The sequence below is a fragment of the Protopterus annectens genome, chromosome 12.part0 (genome assembly GCF_019279795.1).
Source record: "Protopterus annectens isolate FY-2018-M chromosome 12.part0, PAN1.0, whole genome shotgun sequence".
NCBI classification, from domain to species: domain Eukaryota; kingdom Metazoa; phylum Chordata; order Ceratodontiformes; family Protopteridae; genus Protopterus; species Protopterus annectens.
In genome coordinates, this window is record NC_056746.1 from 498882104 (window position 1) to 498900821 (window position 18718).

Sequence of the window (18718 nt, forward strand, 5' to 3'; positions counted from 1 at the left end):
CAGTGAAGCAGCATGGCTTGTCGAGTATGTTATCCCAGGCAGACAGACACTGGATCCCCTTTGAATGAAACCAAAAACATAGCCAATTGTTGAAATTGATATTTTTTTTCTTTATACCATGGTATCATTTTTGGTGAGGTCAGGATGGTACTCAGGGTCAGGGTCATACTGGCCTTGGCTACGTGATCAGAAAGCTCTTCCATGTCTCTTTTCATATAGTCCAGGGAGGTACGGCTCAGGTCATTCACATCAACATGGACAATGACAGAGTCATATTTCCACTTGTTCTGGAGTGACCTGAGTGCTTGTGTTATGTGGCGGATCTTGGCACTAGACAGGCAGCTAACAGTAACCTTCTCATTATTCAGCCTAGTGAGTGGGACGTCAGTGTGCCTGACTATAGAGTCACCTATTACTAGTATATTGGGTATGTTATTTTGCCTTGAGGGCTGTGATTGCATGGCACACTGGTTTTGTGAAGTATGTGTTTCATGGTTTGTGTTGGGGGGGTGGAGGCTTCTTGGATGTCTGCTTTGGAGGGCTCTGTTCCTTTTGCAGATTTTTATTTAGAGCCTCCGAGTATGTTTATTTGTATTTACGAGTGTTTTTTACCGGTGCTGGTTTAATGGGTCTATGTGAGACTGGTGGTGTGATACCAGTATTTCCCTTCTCCTCTTGACTGTCTGATCCAGTCTTGGGTTGAGAGAGCTTAGCCTCTAGTTTGGCTGTATAATTGCATCTCTCGCATGTATTAGTGTTTGGTGGTAGGAGGATAGGGTTGTCTGTGTACATGAGGCAGTTGTTACATTGCCTCAAAATGCCCAGATTCACCAGTTGGACTGGAGAGTACACCTAAAACTGCCCTTTGGACATGCCTGGATAGGTACAGTAAACTGTTTTACTGAATGGCTGGTAAGGTCAAATAGAGAGCCTTGTCCTTTTGTAGTGCTAGGATTTATAAGTGCTTGCTATGAGTTTTGAGCAAGTGCCGGGCTGAGAAATGAATGGCTTGAGTGCTTACGTTGAAAGTTTGTCTAGTTCCAAGGGAAAAATTGAAGAGGAGACTTTGTGGAGCCGGGAATAGTTATACTTTAGCTAACCGGCGCTGCCTGACACGCAAAACCAGGCAAATGCAGTTTTTATAGCAGGGAAATGAAAGAGATAGAAATTAGCCCAAACTGGCTAATAAAATACTACTTTCTGAGCTGAAACTACTCCTCCAGGGACAGATAGGCTGCTCAAAGCTTCCCTCTCTGACAGGTGAACAGAGAAACTTCCTTCTATCCAAGTAAGGTATGGGCAAACACAGAGATCTGTAACACAGCCCTGAATTCAGCACTAACCTGAAAACTGGACTATACTAGCCTAGAAAGGTGGGAAAAAAGTATATATATATATATATATATATATATATATATATATATATATATATATATATATATATATATATTTTTTTTTTTTTTCAGAAAAAAAGCAGATACAATCAAAAAAACACTTTAAATGTGCATAAAAAGATGCTTATTGCATATATCTCAGTTCAGAGTTGTAGTCAATGCCCCTAGTAATAAAGTAGGAAGAAACACAATTACAGTAAAAACAGATGAATAAAGTGCACAGTTCTAACTGCACACTCCCACTACTAGGGTGCAGGGGAACCTTCTCCAAAAAAGATGGCCTGGATCAGTGCTCAAGTTATACAAATAAAGCTAGATTCAGTAGGCCTGAATCTGGTCCTATGCTACAGCAACAAGGCACACCAATTTCAGAAAGAAACAGTTCGAATAAGCAGGCACAATAAGCCTGTGACCAGAAATTCCCAGCTCAGAAGGGCAGAATCCAGCCTCTCCTCCCACAAGAGTGCAGACCACAAACCTTCTTAATGTAGAATAACTGGAATGAAGCCCAAGTGCTTAAACCAGAACTAATACACTTTTAGAACAGCAGGCACTGACCTTTCAATCAGCATTTCCCAGCTTAGAAGGATGTAAGTTACCTGTCCTGCCAGAACAGTGCAGACCACAAACCTTCTTAATGTAAAACAACCGGTATGAAGCCCAAGTTCTTAAACCAAAAGACTTAGAATAACAGTTACAATTTAATCAGGCTACTACCAAGCAGCAATAAGTGCAGCAGAATAAATAAAACTGAGTACTTTTAAGAAGAGACGAAAGCAAAATAAAGAAGGAGAAAACACAAATACAGTAAAAGCAGATTTTTTTTTTGTTAGTAAAGTGCAAGGAGAGATGAAGGAAGAACCTAAGTTATTAATTCTTTGAATAAATTGTTGTGCTTGAGAAGGGATACCACTAGTGTGGTTAATGTTCTAGATGATATGAAGTCTGTGAATAGATATAGGAGTCATGCAGGAAATATTAATGATAAAAATATATATTTTGTCACTTCTTATTAAATTACTCAGTAAAACCAAATAATATTATTAAGTAGTAAATATATATATATGTATATATATATATATATATATATATACACACATATGTTATAGAGAATGAGTGCTTTGGTCAACAGTTCCAAATTATATGAAAGCATCTTTGTACCTATTCATAGTCATTTGTGAAGTATGCAAGATGAGCACAAGCAGTCAGGTATACTTTGCAAGCCCTGTCTGATTGATTGACCCCACCCCCACTGCCTTAAATCACCTGTGTGCTCTGGACAATAATGGTTAAATCAGCATATACAACTGAAGATTCTGTGTAAGAGGTCTATATAAATTATCATCACAGAGTGCTTTCCAATTACACCTGAACTAAACCAGAGAGGGTTCAAAGGGCATTAAGTGTGTGTGCTGTTTTGTAGCTCACATGTCTGCCTTCCAATAGAGAGAATCTGTGCAAGGTGAATCAGAGCTGCTTCACTCTGTGCAAATAGTTGGTGGAAGTAAGTTGTGCTCTGCATGAATAAGCATGTATATGTTGGTGTGTTTGTGTGTGTGTGTGTGTGTGTGTGTGTGTGTGTGTGTGTGTGTGTGTGTGTGTGTGTGTGTGTGTGTGTGTGTGTGTGTTGGCCCACGTATGTGGGGTGAGGTTAATTGTTGCTCTGGCATGGGGGGGTCAGTGCCAGTGGTGCTGCTGTTGGTACTTGTGTCAGAGTGTAGTGGTAGGTGCTCCAACTGCACTGTGGAATAATTTATAGTCATATGAATTTGTTCTTTAGGGAATGTGAATGACTACCAATCAGTACATAGTACCACAGTATAAATCACTTCATTGGTGCAGGAAGATTTGTGCTGTAATGTTAGACTGACTATGATTCCAGACAGAATTCTTCCAATGTTCATACAAACCAGATTGAGGATTTTCTGTTATTTTTTCTCGGAAAAATGGAAAATTTGTGTCCTTGATAATAATTACTAGGGAAAAACTGTAGGAAGATGCTAAAATTGTTATGATGGGCAGTTGTCTGATGGTAATGTTGCTGAAATCTTATTCATTGACCTTATTTGTTTGAGTTTGATTAAGTTAAGTATCAAACTAAATGAAAGGTCAGTCAGTTGTCTCGCTGCTTACAATATTTGCAAAAGTCAGGGTCCCTAAGGTTAAAGCTAGGTTTGGAAATGGTTAGATTTAAGGTTTAGGGTTGGACAGAGGCTTGAATTTGGGGTTTGAGTCATGATTAGTTTTAGGTTTATGGTTGGGTTAAGTTCAGGGCTGAGGTTAGTTAGTGTTGAACTAGGGTTAGGGGTAGTTTTTCGTTTATGTTATTTTTTTGGGTTAGTTTAGTTTACATTTATGACTATGATTAGAAATTATACAGAGTATTATCCCTTGCATGTTTAGAATTCCATTCAGGATTTTTATGTGCTTTTATTCAGCACGTTTTTGACACACTGATAGTCATTTTTCCTTTTTTTTTGGCTTCTGTGAAGTGGCATTTGGTTCAATAGTATTTGACTGACTGGCTTAGACTGCATATTTTATACTGAATACAGATACAATTTAAAGACATTGATGTGCATAACGAATAACAAATGTTATCAACAATAATCATGCTGTTCAACTTGATGAATGCCAACAAACTGCAAATGTATGATGCATGCCAAGTGGCACTGGAGGAGTGGCACTCAATTCTATTTTAGAGTAATAGAAAGCAGTAATAAACATGATCCAGCTGGTTGTTAGAGGAGATCTGATTTATATAAACCAAGCCATAAGAAACTCTAGTCAACTACTTTGATATTTTGTAGACATTATGGAAAGAGCAGCTTCTTTTGTGATTCATTACTTGCATGATATATTGTATACCAATCCAGTGTTACTGCATTTAAGCTCTTTCATTTCCCCCCTTTCAGTCCTTATTTTTAGGTGTTTGTTTTTGTCAGTATATGAAATAACTTATAAAGAATTTATTGGTGTTCTGGTACTGTATCCACGGTCCTTGATGTATGCGTTAACTCTGCCATGTTGAGTGGCCTTTGCCATGCCTCCAAAAGGTCACTTGCACTGGTGCACTTATCCAGCCAACAAATTACTGCCTGTACACAATCTCATTTACAAGCCAATCTACTATGAAACTGTTCATAACCTGAACAAAGTTCTAAATGATAACATTCACATTATCTTATGTCTTCTGCCAGTCTGCATTTGTTAATATGAAAACCAACATAAATCATATACAAAGGTTTTAAAGCACATTTGCACTGGGCTCTAATTTACTTAGTATTAGTGATAGTTTCGAAGAAAATAAATATTGCTTTGTTATACTGTGCTGCTCAAGACAGACTATTATTATTTAGTACAGACATATTAAAAAACTTGGTTTACCTGTATACAGTTGAAATGTTTTTAAGATCAAATTTTGTCAAGCCAATCTTTTCTTGGAAAGCTCTTGCAACAGCCGGTGAGATGTCATATACAGAATCCAGCTGCTTAGTTGCACTGTCATAACTAATGAACAACTCCATCTGTGAATCAAAGAAACAAAGTAGCAGGATAATACATTTTTTTTACCTTTGTTACCTAGGTATGAAAAGGTTTAACATTCATTGCCTGTTGACAGCACAGAACCCCCCCCCAAAAAAAAAAGTTTCAGTCAGTTTCAGAAATAATGCAGTATTTAGTCTCACAGTTATGTACCTGTGTTTCAGACATTTAATAGAAGACCATTTACTCATAAGCAGACTCCTGTAAGTCAAAGAAATGTGACTTGGTGCACATAAAGAATCTTTCAGTACAATGAACACTGCTGTACTGAGCATTCTTGGCTTGTTCTGCCTAAAAGCACTATAGACCTGAATAATAACTCCACACCCACACTAATCATACAGTAGTGTGATACAATACATTTGTTCTGACTCACAGCACTGAAGTACCAGCGTATTCATTGAATAACTTCCCCCGGCCCCTTTTTAAATAATACACACTAACACCAAAAGATATTTGACAACCTTTATTAATTGGTACTTTTCCATTAACGGGGCAACAGCTTTTTTGGGTCTGGTTTTAATGTTGTCTTCCTTGTCGGAGTGCTAGTCATTATCTGACACGTCAGTAATGCTTACTTCACACTCTTGCTGGGGGTGGGTTGCTTTTCTCTGACCATGTGCAGCTAATAGAAAAGTTCCGATGAAAGCTCATAAATGGATGCAAGACTTGCTGGGAAATGGCTGAACATTGCAAGAACTGAAATGTTTTTTTGTGTGTGTCTTACTATTTCTGTTTATTTCTCTGTCTTTTTATGGATTTCCTTAGAAAACTGAACATTAAGCCTTCAGAAGTTTTCTATTAGTACAATGAATGCAACCTCGATGGTTGGCCAGGGTGCGCATTGTTAGCTTTACAAATACTGGAAAAAAAGTCCCACCCTGACAGACAGTAAGTACAGTCAATTAACTGTAGCCGTTTTCTTCTTCTTCTTTTGGCTTTTCCCGGTTAGGGGTCACCACAGCGGATCATCTCTCCACTCATGATTGGTGGTGGAGTTTTACGGTATCCAGTTGCCAGCCCAGCGCCCAACCTTCCACAGAAGGCACACACATGCACACACTCACACTTAGGGCCAAATTAGAGTGTCCAATCCACCTACTGCATGTCTTCGGGATGTGGGAGGAAACCGGAGCACCCGGAGGAAACCCACACGACCACAGGGAGGACATGCAGACTCCACACAGAAGGCACCCCAGCCGAGAATTGAACCGGAGAACCTCTTGCTGTGAGGCAGCAATGCTAACCGCTGCACCACCATGGCCGCCCTAACTGCAGCCATTTTAACGATTGCAATTTTTTTTCAAACCTAGTGCTGTACTGTTTCTAATTGTTTAATGTCTATCTATACACACTAGCATATGTATATGCGTCTGTATATATTTCAGTCATATAACATTCAATTCAGATGTAAGGGATGTGCCCTCATGCTTCCGCACTATCCCCTGACAACAATTTCCAGCTTTAAAGCAGTAAGTCAGTCATATAGCTATTTTATGTAAAGGAACACCACAGAAAACTCTCTCACAGACATAAACAGTTATGTTTTACTTGATTTTGGACAGAAACCTTTGGTACTTTTCTGTTAATGCAAATCCAGGCCCAGAAAGCTGTTGCCCCGTTAACGGCAAATTAACTATTATTTCAACCAAACTGACAACTTTATTCATATAAAGGTAACAAATTAATTGAAAACATCATATTCTTCCTGTCATCCATCAGGGCAGTGTACTCACTAACCCTGCCCAAATCATCCATCAGGGCAGCGTACTAACTCACCTTGTCCAAATCCTTCATTGGGCAGCATGTCTGCTTACCCACCCTTTCTGAACAAGCAGCGTCCAACTCACTTATTATCAAGCAGCATCAAACAACTCACTTGATCTCCAAACTCAATGCCATCAACACCATCACCTAGAGGGGGAACAGAAGAGGGAAATTCTGTCCCTCTTCTCCACCCACCAGCCTGATCTCAGGCTGTTCCCCCTCTTTTCTGATAACCTTTATCATACCCTCTAAAAGCAATTTTAAATGTACATTAAACAAATCCAAACCAACTTTGCTCAAGTGCACCTCATCAGTCCGAAACCACACACAATCTCTGTTCTTAAAATCCCTATGATCTATTGTGTACATGCCTAAAGCTCCAAACTGCCAAGCCAACCTCTGATTAACAAACCTCCGAACCTGCTTCAGAGCCTGAAAACTGACAGCATTCCTCCAGATCATACGTGGTACTGTCTCCGACCATACTATACATTACCTGGGCATAGTGTCTGCAGCCTACACAAATCGTCCATTATATTATCCACCAGCTGTTTCTTAAACAAGATTCTTAAATTATTCCCCCTAAGTGTACCACTAATATTCACAGAAAACCTAATTGTAATCTTACCACCTCAACCTCCTGCATAAGTTAACCTCATCTAAGGCCTCTAACCCCATGCCAAGTAACCATCCAACTTAACCGAGACAATCCCAAACTCCTTCCATCCATCCTAACTGCTCCCTTTTCTCTGCCCAATGGATATAGGAATGGCCCAAGATGACAATTTGATTTCCTAAAAGAAGAGAGAAAAAAAATTAATGCAATGACATTCTTTATCTAATATAAGATAAAAAGGCATTAGAAGACCACCTCCCTACTCTTTTAATAATCTCACTAGATCTGCCTTCCCTTGCCAAATCTGAAGCCCTACCAATACGAAAGGAATGAGCTGCAAACCTCTTAGCTGGAAAACCCATGTACAGAAAAGCCCTCCTTATGACTTGTTCCAACCGACCCCTTGTAGCCAACCAGCCATTTGACAAACAAAAAATTAAATCATTTGGATCCCCAACATGAAGTCGATGTAATTCCTTAGCCCAGCCTAGTGGACAAAGCTCAACATTCCTATCTTTCATGAGCACTATCGATGTACCTTTTCCCAGCTGATCTGTTTTAGATCTTCTCAACCCAATGTGTACCGCCCCAGAACATATCATTATGTAGCTCCAAGCTAATGATCCTAGCAATTCCGACACTTGAAATGCTCCAAAATACAACCACACACACAAAGTAGCCCACAACATAATCAACTGACTCCCTTTGCAGTAAGGCCAAACCCCTCAATAAGACTTTCAAAATCTGTCTTGTCAATGGCCATTGCATATCCCTATGTTCTCCATCCACTCTTCCCCATTCTCTCAACATACGCCCCACCATCCAAGTGTTTGTTTCAAATTTATGGATTTAAAAAATTTAAAAAATTTGAATTCTCAGTATTAGAGAAGGTTAATGAAGTGGTATTGGGAGGGGATTTGAACAACATTTTAGAATGTAAAGAAACATTGTGGCAACTTTGTCTAGCTGCTGATAAATTATCGGGACTAAATGAATCCATAAATTTGAAATGTTTTTTATTAAATAGGTAATTTTTGGGAAGGATTAGAGTTTGTATTTACAAACAAGTTTATATGTGTATGTATGTACAATTAATTTTTAATTTATTAATTTTTCATTTTAATCATTAGATTATCATAGTGTATACATATTCATTATAGTTAAAGAGTAAACATGTTTTGTACTAGTTTGATCTTTTTATTGTCTGATGTAGTATGAAGTATTTAAGGGAGCTTGGGTAGGATTGTATGTTTGTTTTCTGAAGAAGTTCACAAATTAAATTAAGTGAATGAAAGTGCTAATACTTGTGTTACAGTCTATCTCTTGGTAGTCTGGTTAAACGCCTAGGTTTTTTCTTTTCTATGTTTGGAGTTTGGTTTGGTTTGGTTTGATTCGTTAAAGAACCAAGTCTGTCCATGCTAATTTGTTAAACCTAACCTAATGGTGTTTGCTCTACCCCCCTTTTAACAAAAAGGCCACTGACCTGCAGAATGTATGCCCTGGATGCACTTCCCAACATACAAAGTTCAAAAGCCCCAACAGTTACATAACCACCCTAATTCAAACCTTATCCTTGCCCATTACTGCCCCAGTCTTCACCTTCAATCTGTCTATCTTATTCATAGGCAAACAAAACAATCCCCATTCTGTATCAACTAATAAACCCAAGAAATCCATAGCTTTTGCTGGGCCTTTCAACTTATGCTGGGTCAATGGAACCCCCAACTCATCACACATTCTCAGGAATTCTTTAACCCCTTCCTGCACTCCCTCCAAACCTTCACCGAACTAACAAGAAATCATCTAAGTAATGCATAGCCTTCTGCATACTGACCCACTGCTGTCAGATCCAATGCAAAACCGTACTGAATTTCTCAAAGGTTGCACAGGCTACCGAGCAGCCCATAGGCATAGCCTTGTCATAATAGAATTTTTTTCCCACTACTAAGCCTAATAATGGCCAATTCCTCTCTGTAACTGGCACCAAACAAAAAACAGATTCAGTATTTATCTTCACTAGCCATGGATCCTAGAAACCCCAAATAACCTTCACAGCATCATCCAAGGATGCATAACTAACCTTAGCATCCTCAATTGCAATTAAATTGTTAACAGAGCTCCCTTCCAGGTATGACAAGTGGTGAATCAACCTGAACTCACCAGCCAATTTCTTCAGCATCAAACCCAATGGAGAAACCTTAAAATTCTCAAAGAGAGGGCTGTCAAAGGGCCACAACAACCTGCTCGCCTGACGTTCCTTCTCCATCAACCTCAATAAAATGTCCTCCTTACCCCATACTGATTGCAGATTCCTACAAACCATCCCATCACCCAATATCCTGGGTTTAATAGAAAACTCCCTAGAAAAACCTTCTAATATTGCCTCCTTAACAGAAGAATCAGGACAATGTTGGAACATGCATCGCAAAACATCCATCTTAACAGGGGAATGCAACTCCTCCCCTTCCCCTAGTCCCCATGAAGGACACAACACCCAGTGACCCTAGAAAATTACCTCTACCCCTCATGCTCTCAAACTCCTGAGAGGAAGGAAAACCCCATCTAATGACATAGAGTTTGCGGCCATAGAAGTAAATTCCAGCCACACACACTGTGCAGCTGGATGATTCCCCCCACACTTTGAACAGATATGCAGGAACTCGCAACCAAACCATGAACAACTTCCTGCCAACATAACAGGTAAGCCCCACCCTAACTCTACCTCACTTCCCTTAAATCCCCAGCCCAAATAACCCCTTACCATCCAAAGCCTAACCTAATAAATCATATACCTAACTTTATCCCCTTGATACACTCACTCCCCAATTCACCTATTCAAATCCCCCCAAAAGAGGGTCCTAGAAAAATTGGTTTGTCCCAAACCTCAATTGTCACTCTAGATATGATTTTAAAACATCAAACCCAAGAAAAAAAGACACCCAAAATGGATTTAGGAGTATGGATTAGAAATGTCTCTGTTGTGACAGCTAAGTTGTGGGAAGAGACTAAACAGAAGATAATACAAAAATTGTGAAAGTGGAAGCTTTGTTATATGGATGTGGATACTAAGATACAAGTCATTAAAATGTTTTTAGTCCCTTTAGTCTTATACACAGGTTAGGCATATTTTTATCAACCACTGGAGAAACTGTGGATAGCAATTAAAAAAGAGTTAAAGGATTTTATCTGGGAAGGGGAAGACAGCAAGGGTCAAGTGGGATAAGCTGATTCTTCCAATAGAACAAGGGGGACTAGGATTATTCAATTTGAAGGGGTATTTTAGATCAACACAGTTAAGGCTCTTGTACATAGCACAAGCAGAAAACTATAATTTAAATGGGAAAGGAATGATGATACAGGGAGGAAGCTCAAGAAATAAGGAGAGATTGGGATTTTGGATGCAAATTCTTAAGGAGAGCAATTAAAATCATACAGAGTATTATATTCATAAAATAGAAGGGAGCATTCTAAGAACCAAACCAGCATGAGACTTTAGAAAAGAGATTATGCTGATAGGGGTGACTGTGGTCAGGGATACAGATAATAGGCAAGAGGGGGCTGGAATTTATTAGAAAACAACTGGCAAAGGAACCAAGGTACTGGGAGCAAATAACTAGAAAGGGAAAGGTAATAGAATGGGGAGAGACCAAGAACTTATTTGGACTTCAGGTTAGAAATTGTCTTCCCTATCAAGGACTGATATCAGAGTATAGGCAAAGAGAAAGAAATAGGGGGCTCTGAATGAAAGACCAGCACTGGTAGAGTTTTAATAGAATCTAGAACAGAAGCTGCCATTAAAAAAGGAATAATTAGTAAAACATATAAAATACTGCATGATAATTATAAGAATCAATCAGAGGAGCTTAGAAAGGATTGGGAACAGAGACTGGATAAGAGATTAGATAAGCAATTCACAAAGAGACAAAAGGAGGGTATATGCATATCTCCTAAATATGCAACAAAGTCTAGAAGATTTAGGATCTTTGCCTAGAAGGATTTACATAGATATTTGCATACCCCAAGTAGACTCCAAAAAAATTTCCTCAGGTGGATAGCAAGTGTTGGAGGTGTAACAGCCAAGAAATACATGGCTGGGAACTTATTTTTGGGAGTATTATGAGCTGGCAAATTTTAGGGATTCCCTGCAGATTTCTCTGACAGAGATACTGGGTGAGCAGATTGGATTGACTGGGGAGATGATTTTTTTGAGGTATGATACAGAATCGGAATTGCCTAGACATAGTAAAGCCTTGCTGAGTCTAATTATGGTGGTTGCCAAAAAAGCAATCACTAGAAAATGGAAATCAAAATCTAAACCAATTATACTATAAGTAGTAAATATAGTAACAGAGATAAAACAATTGGGAACTGGGATCTTTAGAAAAGGGAAGGAACAAACTACATAGGAAAAAATGTGAATTGCGGGAGCAATATATGCAGGTCATGAATGAGGTTTAAGAGGTAGGATTTGAATGAGCCATACAATGCTTAACTGACGATGAATAAATAGATTATAAATGATGTATAATGTTTGCAACTACAGTTGTTTCAATGGTGTCTGTGATGCATGCTGTTTGCAACTAAAATGGTGTCACTTTGTTTATTTTTCATTTGCATAAATGTAAGACTGCCTATGTCATGTGTGAAAATTTAATAAAGATGTTTGTTGGGAAAAAAATGGATTGTCACACCAGTCACCTCAAAAGCAGTAAATGGGTACCAATATTAAGATAAGTGAAGGTAGAGCACCAGCAAAGGAGCATGCAAGGCCGATGCTGTCAGAGCCCCTGGTCAGTTTTGCTGAAGAGCCATATGAGTGGGAAGCAAGTCCTTAGTCACTGTAGATTAATTCTAAAGCAGGAATTTATCTTTCTTCTTGCAGGAGAGTGACTCCTGTCCTTTTCTTTTAGAGCCATGCTGCCATTTAATTATTTATGTTTTCACCAGATAAGTGAATTTATCCTTAAACCTTTTCCAACCACTATGCAGGCCTTATGACACATATATAAAGTATATAAAAATATTCAAGAAGTAATATAGTAACAATGTGGAGTGTTCATTAATATAGACAATAGTGTAGCTTATTTACATACACAACCATTGACAGCATGAGATATGTATATATATATATATATATATATATATATATATATATATATATATATATATATAAAACTATGCATCTAAACATGATAACACTGGTAAATTAATGTACAGTAAAGTCATTGCAGATGCTTTCTGGTCACATTTATGTAATCCATTATCCCTCCAGAACTGACATTTGTAGTAATCTAGAAGGCAGTCTTTCAACTTTTATTTACATTGTAACAAATTCTGCAATTTCTCTCCGACAATAGAAGACTGCCCCAGCTCAAGGTTCTTTTCCAAATAGCCAGTTTAAATGACAATCATCTCAGTCTTAGAGCTCATTGATCTGAAGATCTGAAAGGACTAGGATGAGATACTGTCACCAGCTTACAAGCCAGTGGTGGGTTGTCTTGTAAACGTAACAAAAGTTAACAAAATGTCTCTGATTTTAATAGACAGACACTTATCTCTTTCTATATATAGACAATGATGCTATCTAGTGTCAGGTAGACCCATGAAGTGACAAGTGTTATTTACAGCTGGTTGAATGCAGTACCCCAAGTTATGAATGAGGACACCAATGCATTTACCTCATCTTGTGTCGGGTGTTAGAAAACTGTAATTTTGTAGCATACATTTAATGATTAAGAACCTTATCACCCACTATGTTTGCATAAGCTTGTGTGATTTAGTAAGGTAATCCAAATGCCAACATACTTATAAATAGACACATCCTTGATTGCTTATATGGTATGACTAATGAGTTTGCTATATCCAGCCCAACTGATTGCATGAGCTTTTGGTTACATCATCGCTATAAACGTGTTAGGCTTGAGTATCTGCTTTCTACTAAGGGCTATAAATATAATTTTAAAGTAAAATTGCATTCCATTATTACCCAATCCAATAAATTTAGTTTGTTTCAGGGGGGTAAGCTCATTGTGGTAGAGTGTGATTTGAAAGTTTTGCAAGTCAGTTGCATCTCATTAATGAATAGCATAAAGAGAATATGGCCCAGTACTGACCCTTGTGGGATGCCAGCATGTGGTTTACCCAGTTTTGAACATATGCTTATCCATTACTACCTTAAATGCTTGGTTCTCAAGATACCTTCTCAACCATTTTCAAGTTCCTCCAGCAAAACCAAATCTCTTGAGTCCTGACAGCAGCATTGTGTAGTCAATGGACTTAAAGACCTTTGGGCACTCAGCAGATATGGCTGCAAAACTTTAACTTTTTCCAGATTTGCAACTATAGTGTCTGTAATATTGTAAATAGCAGTTACAGTGCTCTACACATTTCAGAATCTATGTTAGGCATGTGTCAATAGTCCATTCTTGCAACAGTGACCTATACGTTGCCATAAACTAGGTTTTCCACAATTGTAGCAATATACTCCTGGTTAGATAGCTCAATATGGAACAAAGTTGTCAACAGCAGAAGCACAGATTATCTATAGTACAGCATATGTTGCAATGGGTACTTCTAATATGGTAGTTAGAAATATAATGGCATTTTCTCCATTTGCCATCATCGTCTGGAATGAAGTTGTAACTATGGTTATCTAACCCCTACAAAAACTCAGAGATAAACATTTCACCCATACTCAGAAATAAACCTTTAAAAGTAAACCAGGAAGTTACACATGATTGGGCACCATTGGTCAACTGACCCTGGAAATAGATTATATCTATTATTCACTAGGTCATATAAATATGAGGAGATTCCTCAAGATTGGAGACATGGGCTTATTAAACCTGTTTTTAAGGGAAAGAGGAGTAAGACAAACCCAGAATCATACAGACCCTTAAGTCTACTTTCATGTTGTGGAAAAATAATGGAGAAGGTAATATTGGATAAGTTATTGTCAGAACTGGATAGGTTGGGACTTGAAACCATATATCAGCATGCATATGTTGAAAACAGATCTATTACCACCTGTAACATGATGTTATATAACAATATAATAACATCTATGAATGAAGAATTGTGCTGTGATATAATTTATATAGATTTAACTTCAGCATTTGACAGGGTCATACACATAACACTGATCAATAAATTAGTACAACTAGGTATTGATGTACTCTTGATAAGATGGATAACTGCATGGCTTACAAATAGGACATGGCAAGTATCATACAGCAACTGGACAGGCAAAATCCTTCGTTACAGTCAGGGTGTCCCACAGGGCTCTGTCCTAGGCCCTTAGTGATTTAGATTGTATCTTTCAGACTTAACTTTTTCATCTGAGGTGTTCTACAGTCCATATGCAGATGACCTGAAATTGGGTAAACTGATTACATGTGTTACAGATAAGGCATGTCTGCAAAATAACTTGACTAAATAGACCATTTGGGCACACAAGAATAATATATTGATAAATACATCAAAAACTAAGCATATGAGATTTGGTAGGCATAAATAGAAAGGTGAATATTTAATGCAGCACACAGTGATTGAAACTGTAGACTATATACTGTAGGGTATAAGGGTAGATTCAGCTATGAGTTTTTTTAATCATATCAACCAATTGGTTAATGATAGTTATAGAACTATAGGTTGTGTAAAAAGATTTATAAAGTCTAGGAAATCAAAAATAATGAAGTCATTGTTAGTTGCATTCGACCCAAACTTGAGCATGGAATAACAATATGGAAACCCTATAAGAAAACAAGCATAAGTAAACTGGAAAGATTACAACAGAAATATATATCCATGGATGTGAAAATGTAAGTTATTATGAAAGACTAAAATATCTGAACTTGTACAGTGTATCTTACAGATATCTAAGAGGAGATCTTATTCAGGTATATAGGGAATTTAGTGACAACTACATCTGGGAATGTTTGGAGTTAGGGTTAACAAAAAGTACTAGAGAATCATCAGACAACCTGTGTAGGAGATTTAATGATGACTCAAAAAAATTTTGTAGAGAACTGGGAAATAAGGTAAAAGGAATTGATAGACCGTTAACAAAAGAGGAAGTAGATACATTTTGGAGAAGTATCTATGAAGATCCTGTGGAACATAACAAAGATGCTAAATGGATAGACGAAGTAAAAGAAAGAATAAGAAGTTTAAAGGTACAGAATATGAAATGGGATGAAATAACATCCAAAGAGATTGAAACAACATTGAAAAAGCCTCTAAATGGAAAACCCCAGGCCCAGATGCAGTGCCTAACTTTTGGCTTAAAGTATTAACTTCTTTACATGAGGATGTAGCCATGAGTAAGAACTATTTATATGCACATTCCAAACAGACACCACACTGGTTAACAACAGGAAAAACAATGCTCTTACTTAAGAGTGAATCTGCAAGCTACCCTAAAAATTATAGACCGATAACTTGTCTTCCGACGACGTATAAACTATACATGAGGATTGACGTGACAGAGTTTATAGTCATTTTGAAAAAAACTCGATTATGGCAATAAAACAAAAGGGCAATAAGAGAAAGTCATATGGAACAAAGGATCATTTGTTGTTAAATAAAGTTATAGTGGAGAACTGTAAGAAAGGGAAGAATCTTAAGTATGGCATGGATTGACTATAAAAAATCATTTGATAGTATCCCACATTCATGGATAAAAGAGTGCTTAAAAATGTATAAGGTACATCCTACACTGATTGATTACATTACAGTAACCATGAAACAGTGGCAGACCACTTTGCAATTAAGCCATGATAAAGGACAAATTATTATTCCAGGGATAAAAATCCAAAGGGGGATATTCCAGGGTGACTCCCTGTCACTGTTGCTGTTTTGCCTTGCCATTAATCCATTAAGCTGTTTACTTAACAGCTTAGGTCATGGCTATAATTTGGCTTCTAGAAAACAACAAAGTCTAATGACTTCTCATCTTCTCTTTGTCGATTATTTAAAATTGTATAGCTCATCAGATGAGGAACTGAAAGCACAGCTGCAGGCTGTCAAAACTTTTTCAGATGATATTGGAATGTCATTTGGTCTTGATAAATTGCAGCACCAGGAAAACATCAGTTTGGGACAAGAATGTGATATAAAGGAACTTGAGCAAGAGGGGATGTATAAATACTTGGGAATTGATGAAGGATCAGCAATAAAACATGAACAAATGCCAATAAAGCTTAGTAAGGAGTACTTTAGAAGACTTAAATTAATCCTGAAAACAGTATTGACACCTAGGAATAATTTATTTATTTATTTTATTTTACATTTGTTGACTGGGCTAGTCTAACTGGATACATGTCTATTTTCAGTAGAGGCCCGGGGAGATAAGCTTCATCTTAAACTAATAAATCAGGACAGAAAAAAAGTCCAAAAATATCTAAATACATTATACATGAAGATTTTCTTCAAAGAACTTAATAATACAGAATGTGACTACTGAGTTTAACAAAGCAATACAGTACTATTTCCATGGGAAAGCGTTTGACATTCACCATAGAGTATGTAGGGTAGGAATGTACATTTTACAATGAAGTATACAGGTTATAATAAAAAATAAAACACTGAAAAATAAGAAAGTTATTAAATATATAAACTTAAAGAAGTAATTATAGTCATAGTGAAACAATAGTTAGTCTATATACAAGGTGGAAGACGTGCTCACAGCAGAATGAATGTTGCAATGAACATACTCAGTGATAGTTCCCTGGGAGTAGGATACTAAGACGGGAGTGAGGGAAGAATTTACTAATTCTGCAATGTGGGTTTTGGAGGAGAGGTATAGAATAATGTTGTACTGGGGGGTGTTAGTCAGAGTTAGTACATGGGCATAGCCATTGTGTTTTTAGTTGGATTTTTAGTTGTTTTTTTAAAGAGTGGTAATGATGAGAGAGATGTAAGTTTGATGGGAAGCTTGTTCCAAATCCTCCCCACTGAATTTGAGAAAAGAGAATCACTTGCCTTGTTGTGGGATTTCTGGATGGTAACCAGTAATTTATTTGCTGAGTGAAGGGTAGGGGGTAGGGGGAGATGAGGCTACTGAGAATAGGAGTATTACCAGGCTGGTACAGAATCTTATGGTTAATGGTAAGTTGTTGAAATTCTAGCTGGTTATGTAGTTCTAGCCGTCCTAGAAGGTTGAGATTTAGACAGTGATGAGCTATAAATGGGGACCCAGTAGCAAACCTGGGAATATTGTTATACGAAGTGGTCAATTTATTTAGGTTGCTTTTGGAAAGATTAGTATAAATGGGGGAGGCATAGAGGAGGGTGGAGATCAGATGGGTCTGGGCAATTATAGTTCTGGCTTCTGGGGTGAGAAAAGGTTTTATCCTATACAAGGATTCAAGTTTTCTGCTTACTGTTTTAATAGTAGCATTAATATGTGAGTCAAAGTTGAGGTTGTGGTCAATTATTACACCTAAGAGTTTGGTAGTTGGGTCAGGAACTATGATTGTACCATTGATTGATGTAATAGAGAAATCTATTGGGGAGGATTTAATAGTTGGAGTAAATAGCAATAGTTTGTTTTGTTTTTCTTGGCATTTAGGAGGAGGCAACATTGTTGAAACCAGTTTTCAACTAGGTTAAATACTGTTTGGGTGATGGACTGAAGTTTAGATGAAGAGGGGGTTTTACAAATCAAAGTGGAGTTGTCTGCATATTGTATGCAGGTAGGTAGAGGTAAATTTATAGAAAGGTCATTAATAAATACGGAGAAGAGTAGAAGTCCCAGGTTAGAGACTTGAGGGACACCAAGGGTAATAGGGAGATATTTGGATAGGTTATTATCCCAAAGGACAGCCTGCTGTCTATTGTATAAGTTGGACTTGAACCATTGTAATGCCTGTGTGTTAACTGAGAATGATTTGAGTATGTTGTGAAGTAGTTGATGGTTAACCATATCAAAAGCTTTAGATAGGTCAATGAAGAGTGCAGAGGAGAGCATGTTATTATTATGATGTTTATTAATGCAGTCTGTAAAGGATAGGAGAGCAGTGGCGGTACTGTGGAATGGTCTAAAACCATGTTGACAGTCAGATAGAAGGTTATTTTGGAGAAAGTGGTCAAGAAATTGTTGATGGATGCATTTTTCCATGATTTTGGCTAGTGGAGAGAGTAGGGCTATAGGCCAAATGTTAGAGAGTTCAGTTGAGTTACCACCCTTGTGAAGTGGGATTATGTGAGAGATTTTCCAGAGAGAAGGAATGGAGCCTTCAGTGATGGTTCTAGTGATTAGGATAGAAATGGGATAGGCAAGAATGTTTGCAGCAGTTTGAAGGTATTCAGGTGGTAGGAGATCAGCTGAGAGAGTACAAGGTTTAAGTTTATGAAGTACAGTATAGATGAGGGATGTAGGAATAGGTTTTAAGTG

At 37.7% G+C, this 18718-nt stretch overlaps 1 protein-coding gene across 3 annotated transcripts in view; it reads right to left on the reverse strand.

Moving 5' to 3' along the window:
- The window catches only part of OTOA (otoancorin), a 952220-nt gene that overhangs the window by 671072 nt on the left and 262430 nt on the right, over positions 1-18718 (reverse strand). For all 3 annotated transcript variants that reach the window (XM_044089617.1, XM_044089616.1, XM_044089618.1), the window contains exon 11: positions 4782-4921. In XM_044089617.1, the coding sequence (XP_043945552.1) occupies positions 4782-4921 (140 nt within the window). The remainder of the gene's footprint in view (positions 1-4781; positions 4922-18718) is intronic.